The sequence below is a fragment of the Drosophila subpulchrella genome, chromosome 3L (genome assembly GCF_014743375.2).
Source record: "Drosophila subpulchrella strain 33 F10 #4 breed RU33 chromosome 3L, RU_Dsub_v1.1 Primary Assembly, whole genome shotgun sequence".
NCBI classification, from domain to species: Eukaryota; Metazoa; Arthropoda; class Insecta; order Diptera; family Drosophilidae; genus Drosophila; species Drosophila subpulchrella.
Window position 1 is genome coordinate 14,604,490 of NC_050612.1, and position 26,577 is coordinate 14,631,066.

At 46.8% G+C, this 26,577-nt stretch overlaps 5 protein-coding genes across 16 annotated transcripts; 4 read left to right on the forward strand and 1 right to left on the reverse strand.

The window, feature by feature from the left end:
• Positions 1-9: 9 nt before the first annotated feature.
• Positions 10-1,695, forward strand: LOC119553362 (Golgi-associated plant pathogenesis-related protein 1). 2 transcript variants are annotated; one of them, XM_037863708.1, is made up of 4 exons: positions 228-597; positions 651-782; positions 1,071-1,348; positions 1,407-1,695. In XM_037863708.1, exons 1-4 carry the CDS (start codon positions 559-561, stop codon positions 1,675-1,677), a joined length of 720 nt encoding a protein of 239 aa, XP_037719636.1. In that variant the 5' UTR covers positions 228-558; the 3' UTR covers positions 1,678-1,695. The 2 variants fall into 2 exon arrangements, with proteins under 2 accessions (XP_037719637.1, XP_037719636.1); XM_037863709.1 differs by lacking the exon at positions 1,407-1,695 and having other exon boundaries at positions 10-597; positions 1,058-1,189.
• On the reverse strand, positions 1,689-10,751 carry LOC119553358 (DENN domain-containing protein 5B). 3 transcript variants are annotated; one of them, XM_037863700.1, is made up of 15 exons: positions 10,481-10,749; positions 9,707-10,160; positions 9,533-9,642; positions 8,455-8,867; positions 8,094-8,383; positions 6,930-8,010; positions 5,573-5,779; positions 4,689-4,866; positions 4,291-4,630; positions 4,102-4,231; positions 3,797-4,047; positions 3,572-3,717; positions 3,395-3,513; positions 2,939-3,321; positions 1,689-2,845 (listed from the first exon to the last, which is right to left on the reverse strand). In XM_037863700.1, exons 2-15 carry the CDS (start codon positions 9,969-9,971, stop codon positions 2,424-2,426), a joined length of 4,335 nt encoding a protein of 1,444 aa, XP_037719628.1. In that variant the 5' UTR covers positions 9,972-10,160; positions 10,481-10,749; the 3' UTR covers positions 1,689-2,423. The 3 variants fall into 3 exon arrangements, with proteins under 3 accessions (XP_037719628.1, XP_037719629.1, XP_037719630.1); XM_037863701.1 differs by lacking the exon at positions 10,481-10,749 and adding an exon at positions 10,220-10,234; XM_037863702.1 differs by lacking the exons at positions 1,689-2,845; positions 2,939-3,321; positions 3,395-3,513; ... (2 more) ...; positions 4,102-4,231; positions 4,291-4,630 and having other exon boundaries at positions 4,724-5,098; positions 10,481-10,751.
• A 1,978-nt stretch (positions 10,752-12,729) lies between these two features.
• LOC119554614 (protein phosphatase PTC7 homolog) lies at positions 12,730-14,590 on the forward strand. Its single transcript, XM_037865608.1, has one exon. It carries the CDS (start codon positions 13,009-13,011, stop codon positions 13,972-13,974), a length of 966 nt encoding a protein of 321 aa, XP_037721536.1. The 5' UTR covers positions 12,730-13,008; the 3' UTR covers positions 13,975-14,590.
• A 716-nt stretch (positions 14,591-15,306) lies between these two features.
• LOC119553500 (GATOR complex protein Iml1) lies at positions 15,307-26,541 on the forward strand. 9 transcript variants are annotated; one of them, XM_037863911.1, is made up of 21 exons: positions 15,313-15,478; positions 15,534-15,841; positions 15,902-16,995; positions 17,059-17,230; positions 17,288-17,714; positions 17,768-17,899; positions 20,040-20,168; positions 21,319-21,721; positions 22,033-22,207; positions 22,263-22,454; positions 23,092-23,163; positions 23,434-23,498; positions 24,570-24,677; positions 24,734-24,943; positions 24,999-25,096; positions 25,160-25,327; positions 25,384-25,544; positions 25,609-25,771; positions 25,833-25,945; positions 26,004-26,059; positions 26,118-26,541. In XM_037863911.1, exons 1-21 carry the CDS (start codon positions 15,427-15,429, stop codon positions 26,461-26,463), a joined length of 4,644 nt encoding a protein of 1,547 aa, XP_037719839.1. In that variant the 5' UTR covers positions 15,313-15,426; the 3' UTR covers positions 26,464-26,541. The 9 variants fall into 9 exon arrangements, 8 of the variants coding, with proteins under 8 accessions (XP_037719845.1, XP_037719847.1, XP_037719846.1 ...); XM_037863912.1 differs by lacking the exons at positions 23,092-23,163; positions 23,434-23,498 and adding an exon at positions 24,238-24,299 and having other exon boundaries at positions 15,312-15,478; XM_037863914.1 differs by lacking the exons at positions 23,092-23,163; positions 23,434-23,498 and adding an exon at positions 24,241-24,299 and having other exon boundaries at positions 15,312-15,478.
• On the forward strand, positions 17,923-20,040 carry LOC119553504. Its single transcript, XM_037863923.1, has one exon. The coding sequence runs from the start codon at positions 18,029-18,031 to the stop codon at positions 19,841-19,843; it is 1,815 nt and encodes a 604-aa protein (XP_037719851.1). The 5' UTR covers positions 17,923-18,028; the 3' UTR covers positions 19,844-20,040.
• Positions 26,542-26,577: the final 36 nt, after the last annotated feature.

Here is a 26,577-nt window from a genome sequence, read left to right on the forward strand (position 1 = left end):
TTGTCTCGGCAGTGTGGTCGCGCCGATTGCAATACCACCTACCCTGAAAATAAATACCGTCTCAGTTTCGAGAAATACCATTAATATACCAAACAACTAAAATAGTTAGGGGATTCCCCTAAACTATAAAATAGCTGAATGCAACCATATAGTAAATATGATTTAAATTAAGTTAATCCCCAACTTACAGTTTCTATATAGAGACAGGCTAGGAGATCGGCTTACAGATGTTTTTTGTTATCCATGATAACTTTAAGCTGAAGCTGACAAAAACACACATACACACTCCATTTTATAAAATAAGTCTTCTTTTGAATAAAAATACATCAATTCATCATCGTTTTGTTTAAAAATTCATCAATGATTCATAAAAAAACTTTTTTTTCCATACTGCTAAAACATTGGTAAATGGTATTGCAGAGTAAGGACATAATTGTTAGAAACATGGATACTCCTAAACATTTTGTTAATAGTATTTAAAAAAAAAATATTCAACTTTAAGTCACCAAGTAAAATCTGTCATATTAATAATATTGGTAAAAAAAGAAGGATTGCACAATGTTTTTTAAAATTATTTGGTTTTTAATCGCCCTCGAGGTAAGTCCATGCGCAATTTTGTTTCAGTTTAAGGATTTTGTCCTCCACGGCAGTGCAACCGGGTATTTGGAATAGGCCTTCGACCTATGATCCTAGAGGCACACAATCGCAGAAGGGCCAAGTATGGAAATCAACCGCTGGTCCTGGACGACAAGCTCAGTCAGGAATGTAAAACATTCGCAGAGGCAAGTCCTTTACAATTGATTCCCAGAACTCCTTAAAAGGATATGCACATACTTGAATATGTAGATGTATAAAAGACGTAGAAATAATTGCTATTTCTTTTATTATTATATATTCCTTATCCATCCTATTGTGTGCATCCATTTTTACTTCGAATCAAGAAACTTTATTTTTAAAATCTAAATTTTTTCAAATTCTAAATATTAGAACATGTACATATATTTGTATGTGGTACCACTTTCTTATTTTGGTATGTCCTTAAAAAGCTTTTAAACAGTTCTAACACTCAGAAATTAGTTAAGGATGGATTCGAAAGCGTTTGCGTAGAGGGCCATTCAGATGAAAACTTAGTAGGGGAGTGCGCCGATATCCATTCGGTCTTGGACGGAGGTGGCCCTATTGATGGCAGATATACCCAAAACGTATGCGTTTTTCGTGATGCTTTTCCCAGGGCTTGTGTTCGAAATTGGTTCCATTATCGAGGCTACCGTAATAATAAGAAATATTACAAATTTACGGCTATGATATGGAATGCCTCCACTAGACTTGGCGTTGGTCTGGCGAGAGTGTAAGTCACGGATAAATTTACCCATATCGGTCGATAGTGCAAGGCAATCTCTCCGCAGAAAGGATACGCGGTTCTTAGTGGTGAGGTATGTTCCACCTGGAAACATCTTTAAGGACATGGAATTCAATGTGCCCAAACGACAAACTCATTTTTGGGATAAAGTAGAAGAAACAGTTGACGTTGACCATAACCATCATGCAGTACGCACTACAACTCATTCTAACTCTGGCTCCAGTGCATTTGCTAATTGGATCTTTAAAACGTACATTTTAACACAAATATATTCGGCTGTTCATCCTATTTTTTCGTCCTTCCTAGGGATTATTTAAAGCAAACGCCATTTTTAAATTTCATTAATGTCTTTTGCGTATTTATTGACTTTCAGTGTCTTAAGGTTTTATCTGCAAACGGGTTTGGCTAAAATGTATTGTAAAAATAAAGCTTGAAAATAACAAACACCTTTGGATAATCTCATTTCACTCACTCTTAAATCACCAAATACATAGTTTATAAAAAATATTCGTTATAAAAAAACAAAGATTCTTTGGCAAATCAACTAAATCAAAAGCTACCGTTGAAGTTGGAACTCAGGAGAATTGACTGGATTCGGTTTAGGGCTGGGGGCCTTATCAACTAGCTACACACACGCATACGTTTCATATATATGTAGATTTTTGAACAACATTTTAGAATTCTTTATAGTAAACGTCTTAATTGCACAGTAAATGTCTTTAAAATTCGATTGCGTCGATGACAAGGAATTTTGTTCAACTTTGGCTTCAATGTTCCCGGGTCTGGCGCGTTCATCCCCGCCAAAACGTTCAGCGTTTGACTTGGTTTCTTGGCAAGCTGTCGAGTCGAATGGCAAGTGGCTAGGCTTGGGATTACAATTAGAATTAGGTGTAATAGGGGGAAAGTGTTCCGCCGCTTCATATTAAAAGCTAACAACGAATTCGAGAGTTCCGAGATTCCTCAAGAGCATATGTATGTGAGTATTCTCTAGGTCACTGGTTGCAAAAATGTCCGTGGGAGAGGTGTGGTATGAGTATTGCAGTGGGTGTGATGCATCCGCCCCTCAGCATTGGGACGGTATGCGAATGCCCTGTGTGATTGAGTTCTCCAGCACTATGTGGCAGTCGTCCAGCGGCTCGAGGATTTGGATGAGAAAGGTGAGAAGGTTGCGGCGCCGCAGGAAGCTCTCCTCCTCGTACATCTCGTGGGTGACTTTGGTCAGGGCCATGGGTTTTATGAGCCGCGTCAGCAGGTGCTCTCGCAGGCTCAGGCAGATTAGCAGCTGGAACTTGCCGTCCTTGCCGAGCGCCGTTCCGTTAATCTCGTCCATCAGCTGAACGTACAGACGCCAGATGCTGGAGATCTCCCGGCGCTGTAGACTGCTGCCACCGCTTCCGCTACCATTGCTGAACGAGGAGTCCAGGCTGGACGCCGAGTCCTCCAGCTCCATCTGCAGGTTGTGCTCAAAGAGCTCCTTAACCTTGGCTGTAATGGAATTAACAACCATAATTAGTAAACTGGATTTTCAAATAGTATAGCCGGGTTGTTGCCTAAACTCCACTTAAAAGTAACCCTTACTGAAATAGTCCCAGATGTACAGATTCCGTCCAAAGAACCTCGCCGAGCGGAAGCCGCAAAGAAAGACCTGCTCCAGACACTTGACCAGTCCATCGTCCCCGCACAGCAGGTTGGTCAGCGTGCCCACATCCCGATCACGGCTGGGTTTGTAGTGCCATTTGACAAGAACATTGACGCAGTTACCCAGCTGGTGCTGAATCTCCGAAGGCGCCAGCGACTCCTGGCGCTGCACACTGGGACTGCGCGTCCGGGGCGGAGTGCGAGTATCCGCTCCTGGTACCAGTTCTGCATTCTTGACACTCGTCGACACCCTTTGGCCCACCAACAGGCGCTCCGTGGAATCGTCATCTACACCACGGCCCAGCCAGCGGCCACAGGGAAATCTTTTGGGCGGGGGGAAAAAAATATGATGTTACACACGGGGACCACGGTTATACGGCTTGCTTTTTAGCTCACTTGTAGGTGTGGCCGGTGACCTCATTGCGCATCACCACCTGCTCCACCAGCCACTTGTGGCTGGGTCCCGAGTTGTCGTGACCAATGCGCATGGTTGTCAGTAGGCCAAGGTTCTTGTACTGCGAGTGAAGGGCCTTGGATTAGTAGGGAAGCTCGTCCGAAAACCGACTAACTTACGTGGAAGATGAACTCCAAGGATCCCTTCGGCACGGGCACCCGTTGTGTCTCGTTCATGGTGCCGGATACCATGATCCAGACGTTGCTGGAGGTGTGGTAGGAGCCATACTTGCGGGAGGGGAAGATCACGACGCGGTAGGGCAACTCTGTGGGCGGGGAAGGGAATCGAAGCCAAAAGGCCAATAAGCACAGGCAAAATATTGGACCGCTAGCGGCGGGACATACTCGTCGTGGGGTAAATGTTGGTGAAGCTGAAGTAGTCCACCGTGTTCAAGGTTAGCAGGTGGTAGAGAAACTGCTCCTTCTCCTCCTCGCAGCGCAGGAAGGCCGATCGCTTGTACAGCGACCGCAGCAGGGATTCGTCGGAGAGCAGGGTACGAAAATGCCTGGACAGCAGCTTCTTCTCCAGCGACAGACGCACCCAGGCGCGGGTGTAGCCAATGTGCGTCTTGATGTCCGCCATGGCCAGAACGTTCCTAAGAAAAATCAATTATTGATTGATTTTTGGATTTTTCCATTTTGCCACTCACTTCACATCGAACTCCAGAGACTCGGGTAGGGGACACAGCTGCTCCAGGCCCACGAATTTGTTCCGATCTCGCGAGCGACTGCGATTTGGACTGGGCGGACTGTCGAAGTCCGTTTGGAATGTGGAGAGATCTGGCACGGAATAGAAAAATCTTAGGCAAGCACTTAACAAAAAGGGAATCACATCTTACAGTCCATTCGCTTGCGCATAGCGTTCCAGGCCAACGCAGGCGAGGCTGTGGCAATGGTCATCTTGCTACCCGGACTGCTGGACACCGGCGGCAGTTGCTCCGCCCCGGAATTTTCACCTGCCCCGCGCGCCTCCTGCATCTCGAGGTAGGCCTGCAAATGGGCCCACAGGGCGGACTTGCCCTGCTTGTTCTGCAGGCCGTGCGACCAGATCTTCTCCAGTAGATCACACATGCTGGCTATCAAGGTGTTCTCCTCGATGCCATCGCCCTTTAGCCCCAGGGCCACTGCCTCATTGCCCATCTTCTCGAGCAGCATGCGCTTGGTCTTCGACTTTATGTCCTGCAATGAAATAAGTTAGAAACATTCTGTTTCAAAATACCAGCTAGCCAAATCCCACCTTCAGCAGTCGCTCCACAAACGTCCAGTTCGCCTGGGCTATCAGCGCTGGACTCACATCCGCTGTGGTCAGGTTGGCCGAGAGTCGATTGATGGCATTGGAGCCGGGCTTCTGGTCCAGCGAGATCTCTCTGGCCCGCCACTTGTTGCCGTTCTTCACCCGCCGCAGGCTGTTGCCTCTGTTGGGGATTCGGATGCGGATGCGGAATCGGAGGCGGATTCGGATACGGTTTTTGGTTTAGGTTGGTCGGTTGGTTGATGGAGGTTAGCGCGGATGAGTTTGAAGTATCGGTTTGAGTTTAGTTTAGAATTTCGAACGAGAACAAAGAGACAGCGGATTAGTGGGGATTCCGAAGGGGACTGGAGGATGGGGTGACTGGGTGACCGGGTGGAGGAGGAGCAGGCGGTGAGCTGTGGGCGGTGTGCATGCGGTGCAATTTACGGCGGGGAAACGGAACAAAACAAAACGAAAAGAAGAGTCTCGGTTAACGATTGGAGAATGCAAAATTTATTGTTAAGTGGTATGCACTAAAAGAAAACAATACGAGTAGAAATAAAGATATGTGGGTACCAACGGAGGTGAGTATCCAGTGTAAAACGCGCTACTTGATTCGAATTGATCCAATTTGGGCTAACAAAGGTACATGAAATACATCTACGTACAACTAGGTGTCTATGGTATCTATGTATAATTAACATTTAGGTAATATCAAACGTTTGTCAACCCTTTTGAGGGGCTAAGGTACATTTCTCTCTTGTTATAGGATGAGTGCGGGTGTTAGAAGGGGTATGGGACCGGTGTTTGATCTTAAAGCAGGACGTGCTCTACGACTAACTATACAAGAAGGGGAACAACTGTGGGAACTAGCCGACTAGGGCAACTACCTCGAGGCGCACTCCTGGTTGAGGACGCCCTTCTCGAGCAGCGGAAAGCTGCGGAAGTAGGCCGCCCGGTTGGCCAGTATCTCGCTGGGCGGCGTCACCTCGATGTCGATGCAGTTGAGCCGCTTCTCGAAGCCCTGCTGGGAGTCCTGGCTAAGCACGCACGGCTCGTAACTGGTTGCGGCGATCATGTTCTCCCCGTGTCGTCGCCTGAAATGGACGTAAGATATCAAGGTAAAAATCTATCCATTACCAAAGTCTTAAATGTCAAGTCTTTATATCGCACAAATCATTTAACACACCATGAAAAAACTGTCAAAAACATACATTTTTAAAATTTTATAAAATGTACTTTATCAAAATTGTTATGGTTTTTATTGCTGTGATTATAATCATTGAGGACGTAATCCCCAATGTATCGAGTCCGTATTCCGCCACCATGTTGAACTCGTCCCTCAAGGACGTTAATCGAGCGAAGAGAGAGTAGGTTGATAATACTAACATCTCACATCAATGCTTAAGTGACACCTTATCCTTGTTAGATTTTGGGACTTTCGGACTGGCTATGAGCTTAGAAAAGGTGGTGGAAGAGGTGGTGGAAGAGGTGGTGGTGCAAAGCGTTGGGGTGGTGCTGCAAAGCGTGCTGCAAGGCGTGGTCGAGGAAGAAGACGGTCCACTGGTTGTAGAAAACTCAACAATGCTGCCCTCATTCTCATCCCATCAATTGTAAATTGTATATCATTTGGAACGTTATAATAAAAAGAATTTTGTGTTCTTTTGTATAAAATAAATTAAATTATTTTTAAATGCTAGCAAATATCAATTAAAAAAAAAAATGTAAAAGCTTTGGAAAACCTGTCATTGCCCTCTATTTACAAAATGCACATATTCAGCATAAAAATGAAGTAGAATGAATTTTATCCAAATTTTAATTGTGTCTATCTGTATAATTTTACTCATTGAGGATGTAAGCCTGACGGAAACTAGCAGTTGCTCCACTCCACTTTCCACTAATACCTCAAACGCATCTCTCGCGGATGTAAGACGAGCAAAAAGGGAAGAGTAAGTTACGATACCGGAGTTCCAATGTCGCGCTACAGTTAAACAATATAATCTTTAGATTGTTGAATATTGTGCCCTCAGAGCATGCACGTAGAAAAAAAGGTTGGTATAAGTGGAAGCCGAGAAAGAAACGGCGTAGATTTCGTGGAGGGGGCGGCCGACGACGTAGTTTAACTACTTGTGGAAAACCCAATTATGTTATCCTGCTGCTTCTCTTCGCTATAAATTTGTATCTTTAAAATAAACTCGGAAAAATCTGAACCAGTAAGTTGCCAACTAAAGGTAATTGGAGGCTCACCTCAGTAGCTTCACGCGCTGGTCGAACAGCTGGAGCTGCTCATCGGGCTGCGACTCCCACATGGCCAGGATCTTGTTGTCGATCAGCGTGGCGAACATTTGAGATTCAAGGAAGCGCGAGAGGAAGGCGCGGTGGTGCTCCGGCTGATCCGACAGGAACGAGGATTTGTCGAAGTTCTGCAGCGTTTCACGGTTCGAGATCCACTCGTCCCGCGCCTGGTTTGGATAGATCACAAAGTACTCGTAGGCATGGAACATATGCACAAAGCGATTGAGAAAGATCTCCCGCACCGAGTTGTTGATGCGCAGGTCTTGGTAGTACTGCTCCACCGGCGTCAGTTTTTGTTTCTCCGTGCGCCGGGCACTGGCTGGCATGGTGGCGTCCACTGCGTCCACGTCGTGGTAGATGCCAACCGGCGAGGAAGAGAGCGAGACGGTGGGACTGCCCACCGGGGAGCCAGCTCCCCGGATGCCTCCTTTCCTACGGAGAAAGTCAGCGATGCGTGGCACGTGATCGATGCGCGAGGGATGCGCTATCAGCGGCTGGTAGTCTACCACGCCACCGCCTGGCGATCCCGACAGCGTGTAGACGGTCTCCTGCAGCTGCTGAAATCGCTCCTTGCTGCGGCGCACTGCCTGCAAGCCGGTGGGCAGGGTGCAGCTGGAGATCATGGCGTCGACACCACCTGCTCCACCACTTACGGATCCTCCAATCCCTCCACCAGCTCCCCTGCCCACATAGCCATTTCTAAAGCTGGGCTCATGATCGCGGTCCCGTTCGATCTCGAACTTGTCCAGCACCGAACCGATCTCGGCCATAAAGTCCATCTTGTGCGGAAAGACTGGGAGCTCCTCGGGCAGCTGGATGTGCTTCTTGTCGATGTCCACGAAGCAGAGGGTGGCCTCGCTGCCTATCTTATGAGCCGCTTCGCACTCGGCGTGCAGTCCCATCACAAAGGGCACCGGCGCATCCAAAAAGTGGTGGAGCGCGGCCGGCAGAATAGGAGCATATACGTGCGGCCAAACGAAGGGAAACAGCAACGAGGTAATGCACTCGCCCACGATCATAAGTCTTTGGTAGTCTGCAATGGAAACGGGGGACATTAAAACATCTGTTTGGCCTTGTGGGTTAGTCCCCTTGCTATACTGCTGAAAACCCTCCTACCTGTGGACCGCAGCAGGACTTGATTCTCCAGAAGGACGCACGTGAGCAGCTGTATGACACATTCCACGCCCAGGTACTTGAAAAGCAGCCGCAGTGGAAAGTCAAGGAGAGGCAACTCGGTAGCCAGAAGCGGACGCTGAAGTATCAGGGCGATGGCGGGCAGATGCGGCTCTGTGGGCGGCAGGTAAACGCGGATGGACTTGCCCGGTTGCGGCAGCATAACTTCGTAGAGAATGTTGTACACGTAGGACTCCAAGCTTATGCCAGCACCGGGCTGCCGCGGAAGACACCTATGGGTAAAAGAAGAAATGAGATTTGGTACACAGACTGACCCACATCTAATCTATATTCCAACACTAACCTGTAGAGATTCTTGAGAAACAATTGGGCGGCAAAGGCGTAGGGAGCCTGGCAAATCAGCGTGATGCTCTTGGCCACGTACAACTTGTCCTTGTTGATGTCGTAGTAGCTTTGTGCGGACTGCGGCGCCTGGCCGGCCACCTTGAAGTGCCTGGGCAGCGAGCGGCTGACCGGACCGTCCTGCTTCACCCGGCTGAGCGAGTGCGTCTGCTGGCCATTGGACAGCTCTGTGATGAACATGCTCTGCAGCGTGTGTATGGCCCCGCAAATGTTCCTGTTGCGGATCTCCTCGTAGAACACCAGGCTGAACCCATAGCAGCGCTTTCCATCCTCCCGCGTGGTGGCAAACGAGTGGAATCTGGGCTCAATGTTATGCTTCTGGGTGCGGAAGCGCAGACCCTGGGGCAGGGAGAGCTGTGGAAGACAAACGGAGGACAGGGTTGGGTGACTTGGCGATCTCAAGTGGCGGGCATAAATAAAATCCATTCATTCGAACACATGGCCAGATGTCGGAGATAAGAGGGTTTATCGGAACGGGAGTGGGGTTACGCGGCAGTATTCGTGGCATCAATTATAAACGCTCCGCTCTTCACTCCACACTATCAATGAGCTGGCTAGCCAAGCATGAATTTCCACCGAAAGGGCAGCCAATTGAGCTCAATTAGACATGAATATGGATTAGGGTGGGTCGGTTGTTTTGCATACCTAAGGTTTTTTTACTGGGGTTCTACTAAAAAATATAGTTAAGATTTATTATAAGAAATATGCAGTTATCAAAAATGACTGCTTCGTAGTTATAAGACTGATTGATTGGAATATCTAAAGAATAGGTAAACTACAATCATTGTAGTTTGTAGTACAATGTTCTCCTATAAAATCGAGTATATTATAATGACCTAATTCCATTGTCACATATTTATCCATCATCTTCTGACCTAAAAACACACATTTTCCATCAAAATTTGACAAGGTACACGATGTTAAAGGTTATTTTGGGCTACTAGTCCTATCTGACATTATCAACCGACCCACCCTAACAAATATGGCTGGGCATGAACTCAAATGTACTTCGGGTTTACCATGCAAATGCCGTGGGCATCGAAGGGGTTCCAGGGCACATTCTCGGGATAGTGGGCCAAAGGCTTGCTCTTGTAGGCGCGGTCCAGCGGCGAGCAGTGCAGGTTGTCCCCTAGGAGGCACAAGAATTCCAGATGAGTCCCCGGGGGGAATCTCGGCAAGCGTTCGCCACTCACCCGCAAAACGATCCGGCTCGAGGCCCGTGTCCAGATCCAGTCCGCATATCACAAAGTAGTCGGCAAAGCGCGAGAATTGCGGATCAGCGTCTCGCTTCAGTTGGTTCAGCTCGGATTGGGACTGGGACTGCTCTCCGGGCGAGGTGGGCGATGGTGGCACCTGGTTGTTGGAGCTCCCACTTCCACTTCCACTTCCATTCCCGCTGCTGCTGCTGAGCATCAGCTTGGACAGGCGACTGGCGACCACATTCTCCCGCGTGGTCATCGCTCCTGGTCGACGTCCTCCTCCTCCTCCTTTTCTGTCTCTTCTTTGTCTTTAATCCGCCAAATGGGACATCAAACAAAAAGCACGGCCCCCATGTGTGTGCGTGTGCTGCTTGTGTGTGTATACATGTACCGTTATGCGCTCGCGATTTCGTGCACTTTCCAATTTACACAACCAATCAATTTCCGTCTGCAAAAAAAAAATACATACGTTTTTGGTTACAACAACAGTTCAAGTGCTATTTTTACTTGTTTGTTTTTATTTTTACACTTTCGACGAGAGTGTGTGTGCGTGTGTGTGGGAAGAAGGGTATGCAAAGTTTTCTATGCCAATGTCGTCCACCAGCAACAACAAAAACACTCTCCTCCTACCTCTTATTTTCCCACCCCCACTCTTCTTCTTGCACTCTTTAAACTGAAACCCACTGGTGGACTGTTAAAACTGTCTTCAACTTGGAAACTGGGTTAAGCACTGACTGCGTCTTTGTTTGGATTCGAGTTTGAACCTACCAACAACAGCAACAACAGCAGCTGGGCAAACAAATAGCGTGGAGCGAGCGCGGAGTTTTAGATTTGAGAGAGCTCAACGCTCAACTTTTTGTTTTTAACACAAACGTAAGAAAGTTGTTTGGTTTTTGAAACACACTTCTCTGAGGATTCCTTCTATTTGTTTATTTATATGCATGTGTATATTGGTTTTATTCGAGTCGAAATTGCGAACGGATCTCGGGACTACGGACTACTTGATGTCTGATGGGAGACCTTTAATTTTCGACGAGTGAGTCTCGTCGGCCAAATTTTACAAAAACAAAAACAAAACAAAAACAGCAGAAGAGGCAAGACTACGTAAGAAAAACGTAAGTGTCAGCAAAACGTAAGTGTCAGTAAAAAAGGGAGACAGCCTCAGCGTAAGTGTCAGTGAAAAAGGGAGATGGAAGATGCGAACGTAAGTGTCAACAAAACGTAAGCCACCGTAAGTGTCAGTAAAAAAGGGAGATAGCCTCAGCGTAAGTGTCAGTAAAAAAGGGAGATGCAAGATGCGCGAGAGAAGAGAGAGAGCTCAACGCTCAACTTTTTGGCGAAAACAAATAGAGGTGGGGAAACGTCGATGTTTTCAAAGCATCAGTTGGCTAGCCAAACATCGATGAATTCTGTTTTCCATCTCTATTCCTGGCGGCTGCTCTCTCGGCTAAGAGTTTCACTAGTCGAAAAATCTTATTCTTTGTAGTGTGGCCGAAGTTTTCAAAGTTCACCCGCTATGCATGTAGCGTATTGACAAGCAGTTGGGTTTGTTGCCAAACGGAAAACAAATCAATTGAAGAAATTTAAAAAGGAGGAGTCTGCTGGTACACAAAGAATTAAAAAAAAAAATAAATGGAATGTTCAACAAATGTTTTTATTTATGTAAATTAGTAGTTTAAAGCTTCCATCTCGTCCCACGGATGCTTCGCCATCTTTCCCTCTCCACCGCAGTCCAGCTCCGAGTCCCAAGAGGCATATTGGACCTTGAGGAAGTGGGAGCCGGATTGGGAACGGAGTTTATCCGCTGATGCTGCAGGAAGTCGCCCAGCATCCTGGCAGTGGCTGGCTATGGCTTCTCCAACTGTTGCTTAGCGGGCGTCCTATTTTCCTCCTCCCTATATAAGCCAGTGGGTCCTCAAGCTCCGCTTAAGCTGGCCAAGTAGCTGGTGGTGGTGGTGTCCGGAGTCCTAATGAAGAGGTCGTCGGATATCTTATTACTGGTGGTTCTGCTAAAAAGATACTTAAATTAGTACAACGTAACCAAATTCTTTTGGCCAGGACTTACTTTATTTACGAGGACACGTCCGGGAGGATGTCCATGTAGAGAGCGAAATCCCACTCGGCATGTTCCTTCGCACTGGAATTCTCTAGTGGGATTCAACTATTCTGCGGATTTGCCCCTGTTGTGGTATTGCTTCCTGTCGGTGAAATCCCACAATAAAGGGCAACAGCTTGGATTAGGCGTCCTATTTGATCTGCACTGACCTCCTGCAGTCGATTTTGGGGTTTTCCTTCCATTTTTAGTTTCCATAACGCCTTTGCACGAACACCGCCAAAGATCAAATTTCTTATTCTTTGGGCCGCGGCTAACGGTGTTCATCGAAATTCACTCGTAAAATCTGGTATTTTTTCTGGAAGCGATTTCATGGGAAGAGAAACCATCTCGTACTCGCTTTTAGCTTGATATTTACCCGTTTTTAACTTAAAAACATTACTCACATTAAAAATTAAGAATGACACTTTTCAAATGCTTTTTCGAATTAACAAACCAAGAGCCCGTTGGGTGTAATTGCGGTTAAAATATATCAAAAGCACCTTTTTTCCATTATTGACCTCTATTTTCTCAGAATTATTTACGAAAACGAACTACTTTTGGTCGCAGTCGATGTGCTAGAACGTTTTGGTATTTTATTCCCTTCACCCAAGAACACTAAAATCTTAGGGGTGTTCTTTTTAAATACCACAATTGAAATTAACATAACTTATTAAATAAACCAAATAATTTGGATTAAATTAAGCTCTCATACATGGGATATAAATTAATCAAATAAATGAATAATAGTTAATAAATATTAGATATACGTATATAAATTAATAAAGATCCAAAACAAAAAGCCATACAAAAATACTATAAAATCAACCGCCAAACTGGTTCGTTAAATACCGCCACAGGGTGACTATGGCCGTGGAACCAATTCTACAGCAGGGGAGTTGGGGTGGGGAACCAGCAGGCAGCCAGCGCGGAACCAGTTATGAACCGGATCGCGACCTGACGTGAAAAAGTGTATCACATCACATAACATTTTTCGTATTAATTTGGAACGTAAATTGTGTCCCCCATCGCGACAGGAGTTTTCACCCGGGAAAAACGAGTGCGGAGGAGTGGCGCATAGGAGTGAACGCCAAGGAGGAGCACTCCCACACCGAAGCATCAAACGAATCGAACGAAACGCATCCCACATCCCCCGCATGCAATTGATTGATTGAGAGCACGAGACCACGAGTTCTAGGGCGATATGCATTCGTCACTCAACTGGACATCACGCGCGATCTCGCGCGTCCTGCGCAACAGCTTCTCCACGCTCCTGGAGACGGCCACGGGAGGCGGAGGAGGGGCAGCCGCCAAGGGGGCCTCCAAGTCTGGAGCAGGAGCAGGATCCTCGGGCGCCCCACGACCCCGTTTCGTTTCCGTCGTCTGCGGCTTTGCCAAGGACAACCTGCGACACAAGTACAAGCCGGGAAAGTACGGCGAGGACTCCTGGTTCAAGGCCTCCACAGCCAGCGCCGATGTGATGGGCGTGGCCGACGGCGTGGGCGGCTGGCGGAGCTATGGCATCGATCCCGGGGAGTTCTCCTCGTTTCTGATGCGCACCTGCGAGCGCCTGGTGCAGTGCAGCCACTTCAATCCCCAGCGACCGGTCAACCTGCTGGCCTACAGCTACTGCGAGCTGATGGAGCAGAAGAAGCCGATCCTCGGGAGCAGCACCGCCTGCGTCCTGATCCTCAACCGTGAGACGAGCACCGTGCACACGGCCAACATCGGCGACAGCGGCTTCATTGTGGTGCGGCAGGGCCAGGTGGTGCACAAGTCAGAGGAGCAGCAGCACTACTTCAACACACCCTTCCAACTGTCCCTGCCCCCGCCAGGACATGGCCCAAATGTCCTCAGCGACAGCCCGGAGTCGGCGGACACCATGAGCTTCCCGGTGCGCGACGGCGACGTGATTCTCATTGCCACGGACGGAGTGTTCGACAACGTGCCCGAGGATCTGATGCTGCAGGTGCTCAGCGAGGTGGAGGGCGAACGCGATCCCGTCAAGCTGCAGATGACGGCCAACAGCCTGGCGCTGATGGCCCGCACCCTGTCCCTCAACAGCGAGTTCCTCTCGCCCTTCGCCCTCAGCGCCCGGAGGAATAACATCCAGGCGAGGGGCGGCAAGCCGGACGACATCACCGTCGTCCTGGCCACCGTGGCGATGTGAGATGCGTGGTGGTGCCCCCCTGCCCCAACCATCCTCCCTAGTGATTAACGTTTACTTGTAGTCCGTACGTGTTTAGTTAGCTTTAGGAGCCTGTTCCGTGGTTCTGTCTACCGTTTAAGCTGCATGTTGAAATTGAGATTGTGGATGATGACGAGGACGACACAAAGATGCAATGACGCAACGACGACCCTTGACCCCATGAATTGTTAGTTACATATATACGAGAAAACTCATTTTCGAACAACCGACGAACTTCGACGCATCCTGGTGAGCGACCCCCGCCTTGATTGTATACATAACCCCTCGCTGTAAGTAGAGAAATGCGAACTATCTGCCAGATCTGGCGATCTCTGTCGTCAGTGGCATTCTAATCACCACAAACAATAAACAAACAACCGATTGCGAAACAAACTTCGACGCCGAGGATTAGGAATACGAGTCTGGGGTCCGGATAATGGACCCGGAATGGAGCCGAGTCGATTCGAGTGCAGCTATCTGACTGAGGACTGAGGATTAGCCGGGATTTAACCAGGCGAACGAACTGTCTTTAAACAATTTTTGTCGAAATGTACTCACTGATATTTGCGACCCAATAAAATTATTCATTGAAAACCCACAACGAATGCCAAGTCATTTCGAGATAAATTCATTAAACCAATAAATATGTTTAACTAATGAAAAAGTACGGAAAACTTATATAGAACGTTCTAATTGCTTAGATTAGCTCAGGGCCAGAAAGATGTAAATTAATAGATACAGCAGCGGTCGGGTTGATAACACTGGGGGTTGGTTGTGTCTTTTTAATACGCTGTTACAATCTATTCTTTACACCAGTACAGGGCATATTTATTTTTAAATTATAAAACCACTCGAAAGTTATTTGTTTTTTATTATCTGGAAGAAATCGATTGCGCTTCTGTGACGCAGGCTTACCTATATGCATTAAATCAATAATATAACAGGTTTTATATAGAACACATCTTTCTAATTGGAAAGATTAGCGCCAGGTCAAAAAATGTGTAAATATATAATTACAATCGAGGGCAAACAAAAAAGTATCCATATATTTTTAATTGAACTAAATAACAATCAATAATATCATACAAAAACCCTCACAAATGGTAGCGAAGGCATCTCTCGCATACAAAAAGTACAATTTTTATTTATTTTTTTTTTTTGATATATAGGGATTAGCTAAAATATTTAAATTCAATATGAAATCTTTACATTTTATATCAGTGTACTTCAAATACGTATTATCTTTTGGTACATTTTTTAGAGGTTAAATACCGAAAATATACCAAAAACGGCACGAAGTGCCATCACTATGCAGATAAGGAATCAAAACAAAAGGCGAAAAAATAGAATTCTTATTTTTTTAGCATGCGAAATGGGCAAATTGTTTTCGGAATTAAATAAATAATTGTCCGTTGGCTTTGCAACAAAGTCAACATGAAGCTGTACAAGCTGAACACGCACACGCGTGGATGCAATAAATCCTACGGTAAGGCAGTGTGGACGTTGTGCAAACATTGTGTTACATGGACATTTCCACACAGATGCGGACCTGGTGATGAATCTGAAGGACCATCCCAACGCCAATGTGGGCGATGTCGTCGAGATCTATGCCCCCGACGAGGAGAATGGCACCCACCTGCTGCTCCAGATCACCGAGTTCAACGGCAGCTGTGGCCGGGATGTGATCAGCATCGAATCGGGCATCGCCAATGCCTTTAAGATGCGTCAGTACTCCAATGTGGTGATGAGGATAGTCAACCCGGCGGATGTGGCCCTGGACTCCATAGAGATCACCTTCAAGGACCAGTACATGGGACGTTCGGAAATGTGGCGCCTAAAGACCTATTTGGTAAGGTAATCGCCTTCTTTCTGGTCAGGATCTACTCTAAAAGTATATCTCATCCCGCAGACTGACACCTGTGTGTATGTAAACAAGAAGATAGACTACAACGACATGCAGATCCGGTGCCAGGTGTACGAGATGTGGTCGCAGGGCGAGCGCGTGGCCAGCGGCGTCATCACGGAGGACACCAAGATCGTCTTTCGCAGTAGCACCTCCATGGTCTATCTTTTCCTGCAGATGTCCTCCGAGATGTGGGACTTTGACATTCACGGAGACCTGTACTTTGAGAAGGCTGTGAATGGCTTTCTGACTGAGCTTTTCCAGAAGTGGCGCAAGCTGAGCTGCAACCACGAGGTGACCGTAGTGCTCTTCTCCCGCACCTTCTACGCGGCTAAATGTCTGGATGAGTTCCCCGAACACATGCGCGACTGCCTGCAGCAAGACTACAAGGGTCGCTTCTATGAGGATTTCTACCGCGTGGCCATCCAAAACGAAAGATGTGACGACTGGTGCACTGTGCTGGGACAGCTGCGCAAGCTGTTCACTTCCTACCAGGCCACAGTGTTGCGCTACCATGAAAGGGAGAATATGAAGATCCCTCCGGCCACGAATTCCTCTGCCACGCAGGGCAACTTTTTAGAGGTGCTGAACATCTCACTGAACACCTTTGAGAAACACTACCTGGATAGAACCTTCGACCGCACCGGGCAGCTTTCTGTGGTCATCACCCCGGGAGTGGGGGTCTTTTCCGTGGATCGGGAGCTTACCAACATCACCAAGCAGCGCATTATCGACAATGGAGTGGGCAGCGATCTGGTCTGCGTGGGAGAGCAGCCCCTGCATGCGGTTCCATTGCTTAAATTCCACAACAAGGACACTACTTTGACCTCCGCTGATGACTACTCCCTGCCGCACTGGATTAACCTGAGCTTTTACTCTACCAATAAGAAGATTGCTTATTCCAGTTTTATACCCAGAATCAAACTGCCTCTCTTTGGCTCACAGCTAACGCTCCACGATGGTGTGGGCGACGGCGAGGGCGAGGAGAACGAGCGTCACTTCCTTAGCTGCAATCAGTCGGAGTACAAGCACAACTCGCTCTTCGACTACGATGCTTATGACGAGCAGATCTTCCAGCCGCTGCCCGCTCAAAGTACTTGGTAGGATTGGGCTTTATAAATATAACCGTTATGCCTTATAAAATGTATGTTCTCCTGTCCTAGCTCCTTGCAGCGCGTGGTGCGTGCCAAGAAGACTTCGGTGCCCAGTCTGGAGACCTATGCTTATAGGAACAACGACTGGGAGAACCTCACGCCCACTCAGATCCCGGCCATGCGGCGCAAGATGTCCGACCCAGACATTCACCACGGCACCTCAGCAATGCTGGCGGCATTGGTGAGGCACAAAACTCCCTATCCTTGATCTTCTTAAATTTTCCCCTTCTGATTATAGCAGCCGGATACCACGAATCTCTCAGAGTCACTGGCTTCAGAGAAAAACTCCCGGCGGACGATCGTCAGCATTGCTCCCATAGTGCGTCCCGGCCGTGCCCTGATCAATCCCTTTGATCCCTCGCAAGTGACCATCAAACTGACCTCCAATCGTCGTCGATGGACGCACATCTTTCCAAAGGGTCCAACCGGTGTGCTTATACAGCAGCATCACTACCAAGCGGTGCCGGCGAAAGCTCCACAAGCAGGTCAGCAGAAACCCTTGCAGCAGATCCAGAACAACAGCCAGTCTGGGTGCAACAACAACAACGAGCAGGACGATTACGGATGCGAGAGTGCAGAGCAGTACGACCGAGTGTCCAGCCATTCGCTGCTGAGCAAGTCAGCCTCCTCGCAGAGCTTTGTGATGGGTGATGAGAAGATGGACTGTGAGTTGCATTACCAACTAATCTTAGAGCTCGTATAATTTTTGTACCCTCAGTTTTCAAGAGGCGTCAGAACTCGCTGATGAACGCCCAGCCCGCCAATGTGCCCAACCTAACGGCCACCCAGGCGAAGTCCTACCTCTGGGGAGCCACCGGTGAGCAGGAATGGACGCCAGCAATTACCACGGGTAAGTGTTGCTCAAACAGTTGTGGGTTATTGTTTTAGAGATCGTATCGCGGGCACCAGTTGAGATGCCCTTTAAGTATGCAGTGCAAAAGCAAGTCCCAGCCAGTTTGGCTTCGTTTCTCCCGCGGAAATGTTCCTCCAGTTGCTGATAATCCTATTGGGCTACCAAATCGGAGCCAAGGCAAGCTTTGTGCGACCCTCTGACCTGGCTCAGTTTCTGGACAGGATTGGTCGCTTGCATCGCCTGCATGCCATCACCGTAGTGCATAGCCTGGAATCGGTTGATGCCAGCTATCTGGATGACCTGCATCGCGGGCTGATGGGCAACAGCAGCAATCACTTTTATTTGGTGCCACAGATGACGGCCACCGATAGCAATTCCACGCAGGTGCGCTTCAGTCAGCTCCAGGATGAGGAGACGCTGTACTTGGTGTTCGCCAGGGACTCCAGGGATCCAGTGGTTCAGATGCAGGCGCTCAGGGCCAGGGGAAGGCGCTACTCCAAGACGATGTTCCTGCTCAAAAGGCAGGAGTCCAAGGTGGAGCTGGAATACTTTTTTAACCTCCTATGGAAACTGCAGTTCCGATCCTCTTTGGTGGTGGTGGGCGCTAAAAAGTTCTACCAAATGGATCCCTATCCCACTGTCCGAGTGATACGCATGCGGAAAATATCCTCCTACGATCCGCATCACCTCTTTCCGTATCCCAATCGAAGGAACTTCTTGGGATACAGGATACGCATGCCCGTACAGCATGATGTGCCGAATACCTTTTGGTACCAGAACCTGCGGACTAAGGTCTGGGAACTGGAGGGCTTGGGCGGGATTTTGATTAACCAGCTGATGAAGCACCTGAATGTGACCATGGATTTGTTTCCCTTTAAGGTGAATGGTTCCTTAGTGATGAACATGACCGCTCTAACGGAATTGATTGTGCGTGACGAGGTGGAGCTGAGTCCACACTTGTACGATACCCTGCATCCGAACACCGAAGTCGACTACTCTTATCCATCGCAGGTGGCTCCGCGCTGCTTTATGATCCCCCTGGACAATGAGATTTCGAGGAGCCTGTATGTGTTCCTGCCATTCAGTCTCCCCCTCTGGCTGTGTCTGCTCGTCACGCTGCTCCTGGTGCAGTTCGTCTTTGTGCGTCGCCTGATGCCGGATTGTGGTCTCTGGGCCATACTGGGAGTGCCAGGAGCTGGCACAGCCAGATGTAGGAAATGCAAAATGGGCAGAAACACATGCACCTTTCTCATTCTCGTCGGGATCTTTATTCTTGTCCAGTCGTACAGTACCAAACTGTCCTCCTTTCTGACCGTAACCCTCACCCGGAGTCCGGCCAGCAGCCTGGATCAGCTGTTCGGGCTGCCTTACAGCATCCTGGTGTTGCCCTCGGATGTGGAGCCCATTGTGGGCTCCCTGGGGCATGCGGAGCAGTTTGCCACCAAGTTCAGCTTCACAGATCCCGAGGACTTTAACCAAAAGAGAATCGCCATGGCCCCGGAGTACATCTACCCCATCAGCAATATCCGTTGGCGTTTCTTTAATCTGCAGCAGCGATTCCTGCGAAAGAAACGCTTCTACTTCTCCAAGATCTGCCATGGCTCCTATCCATATCAGTATCAGCTCCGGGTGGACTCACATGTCAAGGATGCCCTCCATCGCTTCCTGATGCACGTCCAGCAGGGCGGACTGCAGGATCTTTGGCTGGAGACATGCTACCGCAAGGCCCGTCACATGGGCTACCTGAAGGACTTTTCCACTCTGGCGGAGCTGGAGGAGAAGCTGCAGCTCCGACCGCTGGCCCTCAATCTGCTGGCGCCCGCCTTCAGTCTGTTTCTGTGCGGACTGGTGGGCAGCGGAGTCGCCTTTCTGGTGGAAATCCGCCAGAGCTTCGGGTGCAGAAAAAGGTCACCGCCCACTAACCGCAACCCCGGGGATTAATCCAGTAGCTCATCCTAATCACTAAAACCCTTGCCGATATAGAAACGAATACTAAGTCTAATCTAATTTTACGTATGATTCACATTATTGCCCTACACAAATGAAACAACCCACCAATCGGATCTAACCAACGAATCGAAATTTGCAACCCATCATATACGTAACCCATCGAATCCTCCATCCATTGGTCGTTTAGTCAAGCATCTGAGGCCGATCGTCGAGGGCGAGCATCATCATCTGGGCGGCCTGGAGGCCCTAAGGGCTGTAGACCCGCCCCCCGAGCCGGAGGCGGAGGCGGGCGGCGGAAGAGGAAAGATCATCATAGGTTTGGACAAAAACAAATTCACCACTTTTGAACTCTGTACAAAGCATTAGCGATGCATCCAAAACACAAGCACACAAAAACTCACCTGCAACCACACACGAAACACGATTAGATACACTTGGTTTCTAATGATCTATGGATCTGAAGTTTGGCGTTATTGTAGATATAGTCCAGGGAGCTAAAGTAGAGGCTTCCCTTTATTCAGTTGCTGCTTTGCTTATGTATATATAGGGTTTTTAGAGTACTATACAGGTTTTTTTTATTAAACCCAGTAGTTGAGAGTTTTAAAATAGAGACAAAAATACTAGAAAAGTAAACTAAAATAAAGCTTCAGTATTTCAAAATCTTATAAAGTGTATACTTACTTTTAAGATGTTGATATATCTAATAACTTTATAAATATTAAAAGTACTAGGAATATTTTACTATCAACAGGGTTTTATATGAAGTTTTCTAGAATAGAAATACCCAAGGGTTTCCCTCACTCATAAACTGTATATTTATTAATTTATCATGATTTTATATCTTGGGATAACTTTGAACTAAAAAAATATTCACCATGAAAGTAGGATCATATTTGCTTATGGGTGACCCTTCATCCAAGTCTGTAGATTATCTTTGCTTTGCACTCACCCCGCTTTGAATCCCCGATACCTCGGCCAATGCACAAGAAAAAAAAGAAACCCCTGCATGTAGTTACTCATCCATTATAATTATAGCTTATTCCGTAGTTTGTAGAAGCCACCCAAAACTGCACAGCCCAGAAACCCACAGACACGCCCATAGGGAGGTGATTGGAACCCTCTTAGTTGGTAATCCCCACGGAGATGGGAGCATGTTGACCACCAGAGCATGTTCAGCATGTTGTCGTTGTGTAGTTTTGTAGCGTTAGCATGCTTGCCACGCCCACCTGCCACCTGCCACCTGTATTTCGTACGCACAACCTCCACACACGCTAACCCATCCGTTGGTGACAGCTCTCGTTCCCGGACTGGAGACCTCCTCCCACTTTGGTTATGATTTTCGTAGTCCTTCTAGCTTGAGCGATTTTGATTTACACACCTGTACCGGCGTTGGCTTTCTCTCTGCTCTGATCCCTGACCCGATCCCCGTGAGAAACCTGCTAATCCCCGCCTGGATCCGTTTGCAGGCGTCGACTGGAAGTCGCTCACGATCCCCGCCTGTCTGCCCATCACCACGGACTACTTCCCGGACAAACGTTCTCTGAATAACGACTATGTGATCTCGGATTATACCCTGCTGCCCGATGATGTGAATCATGATTATGCCCAGAGTAGAGCTGTCTACCGGAAGCCCCTGTCCACGGAGGAAGTGTGCAAGGAGATCGTGTCGCAGCGCCTGGCTCAGGGCTTCCAGCTGATTGTGGTCGATGAGAAGCCCCCGTCGGCGGGCGGTTGCTCCTCGGGATCGGCCGTGCTGCCAGTGAAGCCTCCGTGTGAGATTAACAAGGAGTACCTGCTCTCCATTGGCCGCATCTTTCACAAGATCTCTCTGAGCGGTTCTGTGATCACGGTCACGGGCTACAGACCCAGGTAAGCCTAATCTATATCTAAATCTAATCTAAATTTAGAATTCAAATTATATTATATTTATAAGATTTATAGTATAAGTTAACTGTGTAATATCAGCAATAACCTTAAGCATTTGACACTTTAACAGAGCTGATGAACGTAATAACTCTATAGATCCATTATACCGACTAAGGATAGTGTCAATACATGATATGATTTGCAGGTCATTTTGATAGTTTATTATTGGTTATGATTATATTATTATTATATTATTTTAAACCTCTCCGCGAATTCTTGACGTTCCTAATATCAATGATATTTTCCTTCTTCAGACACCCTTATCCCCCCATAAATGTGGACTACCGGTACCGCTTCCATGCCCCACAGCACGAGACCTACGAAATCTCCGGCGTGAATTTCACCACGGAGAAGCTGGAGAACTTTAACTGGAACCACATGGATCTGTACATCTGCACGCGTGGTGATGTGGATTACCCACTAATGGAGGTATATTCTATAATGCAATTTATACTTGCAATCCTCTAAAGAATTTCTCTTTTAGAGCCTCAAGTACTGGCGCTATCGCATGTACCTGCTGCCCAGGGAGAACATTGTGACCAAGATCGCCAGCTGCCAGCGCTGCGACATATTCCCCGATGTGACTGCGGATAATACCCGGGAACAGGTGGAGGACTTTGTCCGCCTTATCGAGGCGGTCAGCAAGCTGAAGCGCCAATATGCGCGCAAGGCGAGAGTAAGATAGAAAAGAATTCCTTGGCTTGGCTTCTGTGCATTCGTGATCCGTTGCGTTAATTCTGTAATTGCGTTCTGACTCCTAATTGACTAATCGTCCTGCCAGCAATGTCGACGGTGGATCAATCGAGGATTGATCGGTCAAACAGGCTTTCTAGCTAGTTCGTTTTTGAACACTTTGAAAAACTACAAACTACTGAAAATTAAAAAAAGATTTAAATTTTTTTTATATAATTCCTACAATTTTAAAGATCCTCTTTTAAAATGCCCAAGAAACTATTGTACATATTTTTTTAAAAAGATTTATTTTAATGATCTTCAACTTACTGTTGAAAAGCCATATTAAAATATTATTCTCTAAAGGTTTCTGATTAATTTTAATAACTATTGATAAAGCCTAAAAAAAAAACCTCTAATATTTCCCAAAATGAGTTAGGAAACTAAACATACTTTGTAAATAATGCTTTATTTCCCTAAGAAAACGAATGTTATCTATTGTTTGGTAACTTTAAAAGGAGGTTAGAAAGAAGAAGCGTAATCTAGAACTGTTGACTTAATTAACCCTGCATCACAAAGCCCGCTTTTAGTGCCCGTTGCCTTTCCCCTGATGTATCGAGTATCTCGCCTCACTTTTGCAGGACAGCCCCATCGCCCACATAACCAAGCGGAGACACAGTACCAGCATTATATCCAGGCCTCAGCCTAACCAGGTTATCTACTCAAATTATTTAAACAAATTAAACGTTAAAGCAATTTTTTTTTGTTTCATCTTAATGCGCACTTTTGCTTATTTTCGACTCAAAATTAACTTTCATTTGCGCACGTTTGAATTCAATATTTTGTAATTACTTCGATCGGATTGCTTAAGGATCGGTATTAATATTTTTTGTATCTCTTTTAAATGTCTCTGTCTTCCCGCCACACCCACTTTCGACCTGCCCCAATCCGCTCCGAATCTGAAACCGAATCCAACTCCTCAGGGACTCACGAACTCTCCGTTCCGGGAGCGAGTCGGCAGTAATCGACTGCCGGAAAAGCGACCCAGGTTTTTATATCGACTCCAAAAAAAAACAAAATAGATCTTAAGGCCCCTTATCTCTCTTGTACACAAACATACACACAATTCGCACATAAAAACACTGTACTAGCATTTGCATAAACCAGGAACCGTAATAGTTATATATTTATTTCATTAATTAGTTTAGTGATATCAAAAATAATAATTTTAATAATATATAAAGCTGCAAACATTGATTGTAAAAACATAGTATCGATGATAGTATCCCTATATAGTACAAAGAACTCCGCGAATTCTTCAGGATCTGATACCTAAAAATACTAAAAAAATACTAAAATATGATATGATTTGCAGTTCTACTTATTAGTTGACTAAAAATTGGTAGCTATAAATGTTAAAAAATTACAATTATTATACAAAAACGTATACTATTTTGAAAAATTCGTACTTGTGGTCTCAAAAACGTATTCTATCATTTAGGTATTTTACTTACGGTACCTGGTATAAGCTGCACGATTCGCTGGGGGTTTGGTTGGCTACTGTTCCTAGCTGGTTTGCTCCCAGGACTTTCAGGTTCCTGGGCCTAGGCTAATTGTATATATTTACTGTTGCTGGCTTGTTGTTTGGTTATACCCTTTTTGTATTGTACTCGTAGTCCTGTCGTTTTGTGCATCCCGTTCTCTCAGATTTTGTCGGTTGTTTGTTTCATTTCCTTTGGTTTCGTTACGTAATTTTTATATAATTTAATTTGGTATTTGGCTTTCAGCAGCATGACACACCTAGAATCACTGAAAAGCATCATAACCAATTAAACTCACCGCAGCAAAGGTTTGTGCCACCCAGAGGGCCAGGATGCCATCCGTCCTGGCTCCGTTTATCTATCACGACTCGACTAATCCCTTCCACTACCTCATACCCGAAATCCCTAACAAACACACACGCAATTGGCCTGCTGAATCCTGTATTCCCAACCCAGATACACACACACACACACACACACACACCAGACCCACCATGGATAAGGAACCTCTGATGAGATGGGTTACCCAATCATGTCATATCTAATCCATTTATCTTGTCTGCCACTCCACATGACAGCATTAATGTGCGTCCCAAATTGGAAAACGGAAGGATTCCTCGTATATTTCCCGCCACCGATGCAGTGGCAGCTGCAGGAATCGCCGCCAGAGATGACCAGGATGACGGGTAAGTCCTTCGCTCATGGGTAGTTCCATTTAAGTTTACGATTACCTTTCCTTCAGCTTCCACGTTGACATCCAATTCAGTCCGAATGCCACGCTGGCCGAGATCTTTGAGGCCATGAAGCATCCAGTGAACGGAGTGGGCTTCTTCTCCCAGACCCAGTCACTGCCCTCCTGCACTTTTGTGTCCTACGATGCGCTGATGTGGCTGAAGACCCGCCTCAACAATGGACGACATCATCCCCTGGATTTGCTGGAGGCCATGCGAAAGTGGGTTACTTTGTTATATGAAGAATGAAATGTTCTTACCTCTGCTTTCTTCTAGGGAGCGCATGATCTGCCATGCCTCTGGTGACTGGAAGAAGCCTGTGGTGCCTGGTTTTGTCTTCTACTATGTGGTGCAGCAGGACAAGAATGCCAAAGGTGGTTTGGTTTATGATTTCTTCTGTACTCCAATGTAACATTTAACGATGCCTTCTCATTTAGATTACGCCGCACCTTTGGGTGACTACAGCGCCTTTGTCAACGAATGGCTGGAGATTGAGTTCCAGGGCTGCAGCTTCCTCTGGCACGATGAGCCGGTGACCACCCCAGTGCCCAATTTCCTGAGGGACTGTCCCGCCCCCCAATCCTGGACAGAAACCTGCAGTAACAGTTCGTATTTTTGAACTACCCATATAACTTATAATATAACGCAACCCAATTTCCAGAGCGCGTCTATCGCCAGTCGCATCTGGAGATCGATGTGAACCAGAAGAGCGATCGAATGGAGTGGGGTCATGTCAAGCATCACACAGTGCTGCAGCCGAGATTCGCCTTTGAGATTGTGGTGGAGTGGGTCACCTCATCGGGTCCCATAGTGGCTGATTTGGTTAGTAATATCGTTAGGGCATTAAAATATATGATCTCTTTTATAACATTGTTGACCATTACAGATTGGCGGCTGGATGCGCAAGGCGAATCAGTTTAATTTCCTGGTATCAGTGCCAGCAGATCCAATGGCAGAGCCTTTCACCAAGAAGTCAGATCCTCTGAGGGGACCTATATTCATTCCGCTATGCACTACATTCCTGTCCAATGGAGCTGCTCTTTTCGATGGTACTTTGGGTTACATCTTACATTTTCATATAACTTACTTATAAACTTCGTATGTTGGCAGAATTTCCCGAGGATAGCAGATCGGATCGCATGTTGTTCTTGCAGGAGGCCATCTTGGCCAAGTTTGGATTTTTGCCCTGCGTTTTGGAAAAGAAATACAGTGTCGGCAAGGATGTGAGTGGTTCTTTTATATGTTTTTAAAGGACTTTCCAATATAATTGATCTGTTATAGCTACCAAAGGAGTATCAGTATGTGCACTGCACGGGCAACATGTTTGCTTTGATACGGTGAGTTTTTGGAATCTGTTATAACCTTTAATGTGTTCTAATCCATAATCCCTTCCAGCTGCGCCACGAACAATTACCAGGTGGAATCCCCCATTCTGCAGGAGGCGAATGTCACGCGCTGCGTCTATGGTCACACGAACAACACCAATGTGCCCAAGAAAGTGGGTTTCCTGTGGGCCTGGAATCACATGATACCCAACAAGAAGTGGAAGGCCCAGACTATCAACAACTCCGCAGACGGGGAGCTCTTTCAGCTTAAGATGCTGAAGGACTTCCGCGAGTTCTGCTCGAACAGCGATCAGCGCCTGTCCACTTTCTGGGCACAATCCCAGGAACTGAAGCGCAGGGCCCAGAAGTTCGAGAATAACAACAATAACACCGACGAGTTGAAGATCAGAGCTTAGAGTACAAGTGATTCGCTTTTTAGATTGTACATAAACAATATAAAGACTATAAATAAATCGGATCGAATATAAGCCTAATTTGACTGCTTTCTGGTAACCAGTTGGGCTTGATAG

Excerpts from the sequence above, each read along its gene's own strand:
- LOC119553362 (XM_037863708.1), top strand. The coding sequence starts at position 559 with ATGTTTTTTAAAATTATTTGGTTTTTAATCGCCCTCGAG. Across the intron at positions 598-650 it reads GGTTTTTAATCGCCCTCGAG|TGCAACCGGGTATTTGGAAT; the intron begins GTAAGTCCATGC and ends CCTCCACGGCAG. Across the intron at positions 1,349-1,406 it reads GGCGTTGGTCTGGCGAGAGT|AAAGGATACGCGGTTCTTAG; the intron begins GTAAGTCACGGA and ends ATCTCTCCGCAG.
- LOC119553358 (XM_037863700.1), bottom strand. The coding sequence starts at position 9,971 with ATGACCACGCGGGAGAATGTGGTCGCCAGTCGCCTGTCCAAGCTGATG. Across the intron at positions 5,780-6,929 it reads CAGCGCGTGAAGCTACTGAG|GCGACGACACGGGGAGAACA; the intron begins GTGAGCCTCCAA and ends CGTCCATTTCAG. Across the intron at positions 3,514-3,571 it reads CCTTGGAGTTCATCTTCCAC|TACAAGAACCTTGGCCTACT; the intron begins GTAAGTTAGTCG and ends CTTCACTCGCAG.
- LOC119554614 (XM_037865608.1), top strand. The coding sequence starts at position 13,009 with ATGCATTCGTCACTCAACTGGACATCACGCGCGATCTCGCGCGTCCTG.
- LOC119553500 (XM_037863911.1), top strand. The coding sequence starts at position 15,427 with ATGAAGCTGTACAAGCTGAACACGCACACGCGTGGATGCAATAAATCC. Across the intron at positions 22,455-23,091 it reads AATATGCGCGCAAGGCGAGA|GACAGCCCCATCGCCCACAT; the intron begins GTAAGATAGAAA and ends TCACTTTTGCAG. Across the intron at positions 23,164-23,433 it reads CCAGGCCTCAGCCTAACCAG|GGACTCACGAACTCTCCGTT; the intron begins GTTATCTACTCA and ends CCAACTCCTCAG.
- LOC119553504 (XM_037863923.1), top strand. The coding sequence starts at position 18,029 with ATGTTCCTCCAGTTGCTGATAATCCTATTGGGCTACCAAATCGGAGCC.